We start from the raw sequence: 8,442 nt of genomic DNA, 5'->3' as shown, positions 1-8,442 counted from the left end.
ACCTACTTTCTTTGTAATCAGATATGGTCCACAATATCTGGGGGGGATAACTTCTTGTACTTTCCAAGAGATAAAGAACTTCTTTTGGGCCGTACTCGAATGAAGACCATATCTGCTTTGTTGAATTCTCTATCTGTCCTCTTCTTATCTGCATACTGCTTCTGTCGATCCTGGGTAGCTTTAATATCTTTACGAATTGACTGCATCTGCTGCTCCATGTTGCATCTGTCTGGACATCTCGACCCTAATCAATGGGTCGGACCAAGTTAATGGAGTTAAGCAATCTTGTCCATACAGAGCTTTAAAAGGGCTCATCCCGATACTTCGGTGATAAGAAGCATTGTAGGCAAACTCGACTAGGTGCAGATAGCTCAGTCACTTCTTGGGTTCCCTGCCATAGCATGACCGAAGTATATCTTTGATTACTTGGTTTATCCTTTCACTTTGACCATCATTCTCAAGGTGATAAGCTGTGCTGAGATCGTTCATTTTATCTTAATGTTTAATGTAAAACTCCTTCAAGATGTAGCTCATGGTAGTGGTCGTGCTCTCTCTCTCTCTCTCTCTCTCTCTCTTATAGCATCCACAAATCCTAGATTCATCTTGGCAATGAGAAGCTTAAGTTGGGTAGTCTAGTAAATGCTGAAAAATAGCATATCTATTAGCCTTCTAAATAAGGTGCATGCTTGCTTCTATAAATAGCACGTCTATTAGTTTAAAAACTTAAATGTGTATATTTTTACCTAACGAGGCACTATGGTCCATCTCTGTATTATCTTAACGAAGAGTTTCATAAAGCTGCCATGTGGTAAGAATTTGGAGATTCGGGAAGGGGAGGAAGAGGTTTGAGGAGGTTTGGGTAGAATATGATTTTGGAAGCCTCAAAAGACATGCGAAGCATGGGTTCCCAACTAGTAAGTATAATGGTAGAGCCTATGGGTCCCCAATAGTTTAAAAACTTAAATGTGTATATTTTTACTTAATGGGGCACTATGGTCCATATAAGTATAATGGTAGAGCCTATGGGTCCCCAAGTCCCCCCAACTGTGTTCAAAGTCTATCATTTTCATCTTTTCGTGTGAGAGTGTGGGTTTCACTATTAAGTGAATGAGGTGACCTAAGGTTTCTCCTTGAGATCTCCCCATGAAATCGTGTGCCTATCATTTTCATCTTTTTGTGTGAGAGTGTGGCTTTCATTGTTAAGTGCATATGACATGACTTAAGGTTTCTCCTTGAGATTAGTCTCAACTTTTTTTTGCACCTATACTTGGCATTAGTAAATTCAGTGTTGTGGAAAACTCTAGTAGATGCCCACATTGGACAATCTTTAAAGAGATGCTTCACTCCACAATCTCCACACATTTGGGGAGAAAGTTAATTACATTATTATATAAACACTGGAAGGCTTTACAAAAAGTTCAAGAAACCATGGGCCCTTTTACATTACAATTTATCAACCTGCATAACATGCATTTTCTTCATACAGTCTCCACACACGCATTTTCTTAGTAGAGTCTCCACTCTCCACACACGCATTTTCTTCGTAGAGTCTCCACACATGCAGATGTTGACATGATTAATAGAATAAGTAGAAAAGGAGCCTTATGGCTTTTGCATTGATTTAAAAATAACGTTTTTCCCAATCCTTCAAAATAATATAGAACTCATAACCTTAGCCAGTTTTTCTACCTGCACATCTACCGGTTTTAGGGAAAGCAAAATTTCAAAGGTTTGTTTACCCCAGTATAGCCAGCGGTAAGTTGCGCTATCATTGTGTTGAACAACGAGTTGACCGTGTCAATTAGCACGGGGACCTTGCGAAGAAAAGTCCGAACGTGAGTTCTTATAACATTAATGTTGCCAGTTGGGCCATGTGTGAGACCTTCATCCCGGCCCACGAATTCACTCTCCTCGCCTCCAGAAACACAGTGCTTCATCTCTAATCCTATCCAAATTAGCGCAGTAGCTACTGAGTTTGTTTGCATGGCAGTTAATCTTGTGTCTCATGAAGTTTCTGAGCTGACTATCGGCAAGCCTATCCTCAACTGCATCTCCTCCTCTTGCTCAGTCAGAGAAGCCCTGCTAGTGCTCAAGAAGCTCCAAGCGACAGGAGCTCCACAACATCAGTGGGCCGATATCAGCATTTGGGATTGCGACTGCGGCAATGCAGATATAACGAGGTCTTTTCAACATCAGACGGATGGGTGCCACTGCGTTGGCCGAATTTCGAAACAGAGAATCGAGTCATACTTGGCCGCAGCTGAAAGCCAAGGCAACCCATACGAGGCGCTGGAGGTGCCTCTGTCTGTGCTGGTGCTTCCACACAAGCGGACAATCCAGCATGTGGAGACCCGAGCCAAGTAAGTCATCTCCTCTCGACACGATAATGCATTGGGCGCCGCCTTTGCTAATGTGGACTCCTAATGATGGTTTCCTCTGATAACCAAACCTTTTTCTTCTTGTGCTACAGCTTGCTGGAGGCGTTGCGTGCTATCGCCGGAGGTGCGCAGATGCTCGTGGTTCCCATCCAGGGTCCTGCAACCAACCATGGATTGCAGCTAACGCCCCAACATGAATATTCTAGCGGGCTGTTGAGCTCCCCTGATTTGGTATGGAAGATGCACGATGACGGTCGGGCGTATTGCTGGCTGTCTCAGGAGGACGTGTTGCGGTTCCTGGTGGGGTACGTGAGCCACTGGTGGCCACTGCCCACCATGAGCATCCAGGAGCTGGGACTCATCTCCACGGGCGTTTACACGGTGCGGGCGGACGAGCAGACCGTCTTTAGCACAGTGAGCGGAGTCCGGCAGGCAATCACGTGTGGGGAAATGGTGGCGGCCGCTGTTGTGGATCCGAACGTCGGAGGGAAAGGCAAGTTGGTAGGAGAAATTTCTCCCTTCTCCTTGCATCACCACACGTGTAAGAAGGCGGACGCAAGAGCTGCGGACCCGGCGAGGATTCTACTTACGCCGGAGTATTCCTCATCATCCGATGATGATAACGATATGGTGTGGAGCATCGAGGATGTTGAGAGTCCCCGAGGTCCCCATGACCTCTTGACGCCCACCACCACCGGGAGGTGGGCGTCGAATATAAGCCATGATGATGGTTGTGCGGCTCCGTTGTTGTGCTGCCGCCCTCGCAGCTCTCTCATCGCCGTGATTATGCAAGCCCTCGCCCATCGCCAGCAGCATGTGTGGGTGACTCATGAAGAAGACGACAGCCTCGTCGGCATCGTAAACCTTTGCCAGATCCTGGTTCTCCTGTGTTACCACCTCTCGCAAACAGCTTGACACTTACAGCTTTGAAGCTTCACGCAACTTATAATTGCCACCTCCTGGGGCTAATTGTAACTACTTCATTCGGATTTGTCTCATAGAATCTAGATGATGGATCGCTTAGGAATTGAAGCTCCATTTGAGATGTCACAGATGTTCTAAACTCCAATTTGAAACTCCTATACACGCGAAGGCTGTACTCTTCCAGAAGTGTAGAAAATAAATCACCGAAAGAAAAAACAAAAATTTGAAGTTTTGGGCTCAATGTATTTTGAGGTCAGGGCGGAAATAGAATGCCACATAACCCCACCACCTTCCTCCTCAGACTCACCGGACGTTCGTCGGCCAAGTTGATTGTTGGCCCACAAATTTGGCTTCCGCATGGCCATTTCCTCCTCCTCCTCCTTTTGGATCTCTAAGTACATGTAACATTCGTATGTATCAAGGATGCACACCATTTATTGTAGAAGTTACAATCTTTTACTCTTCTTTTTTCAACCATTTATTCTAGATGTAACATTCATATGTATCAAGGATGCACACCATTTATTGTAGAAGTTATAGTCTTGTACTCTTCATTCAAATATATATATATATATATGTATATATATATTATTATAAAACTAGTTTTTAACTTTCTTCCCTATTTATTGAGGGAAAGTTTGAAACAGAAAACAATACTTTTCTTCTATGAAATAACATAACTATTCTTTTGGATCTAAAAACTACTTATGATAAACATATCATCCATTTGTTTCATAGAACACATTAGTTTCATGACATACTTAGAGTTTGTATCTTATCTTGTTAAGCCAAAATCAAGTTAAATATTCTTTCTTACATGCTTTAACAATTGATTTCATAAAACTTTAGATATATGTGTGTGTGGCAATGATATAAGCATCACTAAGCCCCCATTTTGTTGGGATGTGTGTGTGTGTGTGTGTGACATACATACAGAATATATGTGTGTGCCTATCACCTCACACACACATGCATGCATGCACACGTATATTTTGTATATATGTCACACACACACACACAAACACAAATAAACATCCCAATAAAATGGGGGCTTAATGATGCTTATATCATTACTTTTATGAATAAAACGAGGTGGGGTGTCGAGATCGAAGTGCCCCTATAAGTGAGTACTTTTTTGATGATAAGCACTCAGCTACATTTTATAGGCAATTATACCATCACTTAAGCATCGCTATAAACAGCAGTCAGTGGTATTAGAAACCATTTTTTTTTGGCAGATTAGGGGTTAAATCTCCAATTTGTACCTTTGTTTGGGTGGATTAGGGGTTGTTTAGCCATTATAATATAATTAACTACGACAAGTGCTTGCCCTAGCTTGGCTAAGCACGAGGGCTAGCCACGTATAGCCAACCACGAGGTCGTGCAAGCCTACAAAAACGATCGTGCAAGTAAGCAGGGCCACGCAAGCCTGCAAGGCGCTGTTGGTTTGCTTTTTGGGAAAGAGAGGCTAGTTGGCTGCTGATGTAGACTAGATGTACACATAATGCATATGCAATGAACCAATCAAATGAATGAATGTAAGATGAGTGTTTTCTAGTGGCATTTCAGTTGCACTTTTTTTGTCGGGATGTCGAGGATTACGTTCGTTGCTCAGCAAAAGCAGCGAAATTTCGCTGCTCCCCAGAGCGTTTATAGCAGCGAAATTTCACTGTTGAATAGCGCTTTTAGTAGCGAAATTTCATTGCTATACTATGATTTCGTTACTGAACAGAGAGGATAACAACGAAATTACGCTGTTATTTTTGCTGCTATTGGTTCTCCTCTATGTCGTCATCTGCACTTAGTCGTGCCACTGCCTCATGAATATTATATATTCGGACATGCTCAATTGTTATATGACGTTGTCGTATATACTGGCCCTTGCATCGATCACACACACATCAAATTTTCTCTCTCAACCATACCTCGGATACAACTTCTGGCCCTTGATGATCACCGTCAGACATCTTTAACCTAGTCAAAACTGATTTAGGGTTCATACAAAACACACAACAACATTTAGTACTGCAAATAGAAATTTACCCAGGTTTTCACTGTGCTAGACAGCAACCACAACAATGTTTTTTCGCTGCATAGCAATGAAAATCCATTGCCCAGCGAAGTTAGCAGCGAAATTTCATTGCTTAGAAGTGACCTACGAAATTGTGACTCCCGCCTAAATCACGCCGCCGATGGGTGTCAATACCTACCTACTTCCCTATTGCTGCACATGTAGAGCTACGCCTACAGCGTGAGTTTTCCTCTCATCTCTACTCATCCCTCAAGGGTTTTCAATCAATCAAGTCTCCCTCTCTAAGGTAAGCTCTTCTTGCTTTCTTCCCTCTTTCATAATTTTATGTCTTCTTCCAAGCTTTCATGGAAAGCTTGGAAATAGGGTTTAGGTGAGCTTCTCTCCCTTCCCCTCTCTCCGTTTCTCCCTTCCCTTGTCTTTCCTCTCCCTTTCCCTAACCCTAGCCTAATGCATAGAGCTCTAATATAGAGCTTTGATGGAGAGCTCTCCATCAAAGCTTTCTATTAAGCATTATATGCATTATGCATAGAGTTAGGCTTAACATAAACCAGTTTTTGCTTATGCATTAAGAGTAGGGTTTAGGACACTCGCCTCCTTCTTCTTGCATACTAATGTATTAATGAGGACTAACTTTTTTATTTATTATGGTTCTTTTTTGTAGGATTATTCAAGTGAGCAAGGTTTTGGGCATAGCCTCTCATACAGTAAGCCCTCTTTCTTTGTTCTTTATGCTTCTTTTCTTTGTGTTTTTGCACCCTTGGGTGCCGGGGATTATGGTTAGGTCAATAATATAGGACTATGCATAAGGACTAGGCTATGCATAAGGACTATGCATAAGGACTATGCATAAGGACTAGGGTATGCATAGCCCTCTTTATACATAGGACTATGCATAAGGGCTAGGAAATTCATAGCCCTCTTTATGCATAGGACTTATGCATAGGGCTATGCATAGGACTATGCATAAGGGCTAGGCTATGCATAGCCCTCTTATGCAATAGGGCTTATGCATAGACTTATGAAATAGGGCTTATGCATAACCTTATGTATTGGCCGTTGCATAGGCCTTATGCGCATAGCCCTCTTATGCAATAGCCCTCTTTATGCAATAGCCTTATACATAGGGCTTATGTGTACAAGCCCTATTATCCATAATGAACTAATGTTTTGATTTATTATGATAATCTTTTGTAGGTCTATTCAAGCGAACGACCTCCAAGGTCATAGGCTACACATATGAGTCATACGGATTCGGTTAGAAAAGGTAAGCCCTCTTTGTTTATGCTTCTTCTATTTGTGTTTTTGCACCCTTGGGTGCCAGGGATTAGGTTTAGGTCAAGAGCCATATGCATAGGTCTTATGCATACAGCTTATGCATAGGCCTTTTGCATTCGGTTGTATGCATAAGGCCTATGCATAGGCCGTATGCCGTATGCATAGGCCATATGCCATATACATAGGCCGTTATGTATGCATACGACCTATGCATAGGTCATATGCATAGGCCATATGCCATATGCATACGGCTTATGCATACGGCCTATGTATACGGTGTATGCATGTGACCTATACATAAGGCCTATGCATATGGTCCTTAGTCCACTCTTCATCTTATGTGAGCATTTACTCATTTTTGGGGGGTTTTTCTTTTATTCTTCAATTTATCTCCTCCCTACATTTGGATTAATCTTATTAGCCCATAGGAACCTTAATTGGACCATAATCCAAAAATTTCTAAAAATCTGGACCCTTAGGCTAAGGTCCTTTATACCTATTTTCAATTAATTCCAATTGCACATTGGAAAGTTCTTTTTGAATTTCTGTTTTAGGGGAAACCATTTTAGACACTAGGAGGATTTTTATATCCAAAATATCTCAATTTTGAATTACCTCCCTCTAGATATTTTCTCTCTCCAAGCCAAAACCCCTAGGGTAAAACAGGATCTTTCTTTTATTTTAGAGAGGGGAATAATTATAAGATCAGACCTTGCACCTACACACCTCAAAAAGTGGAGAAAGGAATCTTACATCCTACCCCACTTAAAAAACGTGAGATGTCCTCATCTCGCAAACTAGAGGACAACTCTTTCCCTTAAGATCCAACTGATTTTGGGGTTCCTTATAGTCTGGTGAACCCAACAGAATCCTGGGATAATGATCCCTTATATAGAACTCAATCATCAGATAACAATTCATTCAAATCATATCATTCATATCTTTAACACAATAATGGTCCAGATTTTTAATTTGTCATCCCTTAACTTGATCCACAAGGTCAAGTGTTTACAGTAGCAATCTGTCAGCACAATCCACTAATCTCATAGTGATTTACTGAAGTCATTATCGTCATTCCAGTTACGAACATCATCACACATGGACTCGTCCCATTCATCCTCATTGTGGTTTTGCTCCGCTTATTGCATTTTAACCAAAATTCAAGAATCATCATTTTTCAATCAGAATCCAAATCAACTCATCAGTTCACAACCAGAGTTTTAAAATCATATCAAACACATTCGAATCATCTGGATAGCATTTTTTCTTATAATTTCAAGGTCTTAGATTTACTCGTATATACTGCCAATAATAAAGAGCTGCAGTTATACCCTCGGTATATACGGGTAGTCACGGTCCTTGGAATTATAAGGTAAATACCATCATGTCTAGGCCTCAAGCAAGTCAGAGATTCCATGCAATTGCGGTACTTCCATCTGAAGATCCAATTATTAATTTATGAATTTCAGTCTGAATATCAATTTGTATGAATTTCATCACACATTCTCAACTTTTTACTGTTACTTCATAAATTTTTGACATTTTTGGCTTCTCGGTTGATCCACTTTAGCCAATTCGATCTGATACTAGCTGAAAGATCTCTGTCTCCACCATGCAATGAATTCAGGGGTGCTAGTAGCAGAAGTAGCACTTCTTGCGCAGGGCAGGGTCCCTCACTCGGGGCCTCGCCCACGTATATTCGGACAAGAGACTAATCCCTTGGTTCTTCCAAAAACCGAACCCAGAAAGACTTCCCTCGCCTGAAAAGCATAGGCGATTTCACTAGGATATTTTTACTATAACGTAGTCAAGAGCCTTAACTAACTGAACTGA

At 41.6% G+C, this 8,442-nt stretch overlaps 1 protein-coding gene across 1 annotated transcript; it reads left to right on the top strand.

Annotated features, from left to right (window-relative positions):
* The first annotated feature begins 1,887 nt into the window (after window positions 1–1,887).
* LOC147624095 (CBS domain-containing protein CBSX5-like) lies at window positions 1,888–3,311 on the top strand. Its single transcript, XM_086820959.1, has 2 exons — window positions 1,888–2,360; window positions 2,471–3,311. The coding sequence occupies exons 1-2, from the start codon at window positions 1,984–1,986 to the stop codon at window positions 3,291–3,293; spliced, it is 1,200 nt and encodes a 399-aa protein (XP_086677085.1). The 5' UTR covers window positions 1,888–1,983; the 3' UTR covers window positions 3,294–3,311.
* Window positions 3,312–8,442: the final 5,131 nt, after the last annotated feature.

Source organism: Cibotium barometz, chromosome 26, assembly GCF_041138505.1.
Source record: "Cibotium barometz isolate CiBa-2024 chromosome 26, ASM4113850v1, whole genome shotgun sequence".
Lineage (NCBI taxonomy): Eukaryota > Viridiplantae > Streptophyta > Polypodiopsida > Cyatheales > Cibotiaceae > Cibotium > Cibotium barometz.
Note: the sequence above shows the minus strand (reverse complement) of the source record. Positions and strands in the feature narration are given on the sequence as shown.

Bases quoted from the DNA above. Each gene is read 5' to 3' on its own strand.
- LOC147624095 (XM_086820959.1), top strand. From the start codon at position 1,984: ATGGCAGTTAATCTTGTGTCTCATGAAGTTTCTGAGCTGACTATCGGC. The intron at 2,361-2,470 runs GTAAGTCATCTC...CTTGTGCTACAG, and splicing joins CATGTGGAGACCCGAGCCAA to CTTGCTGGAGGCGTTGCGTG.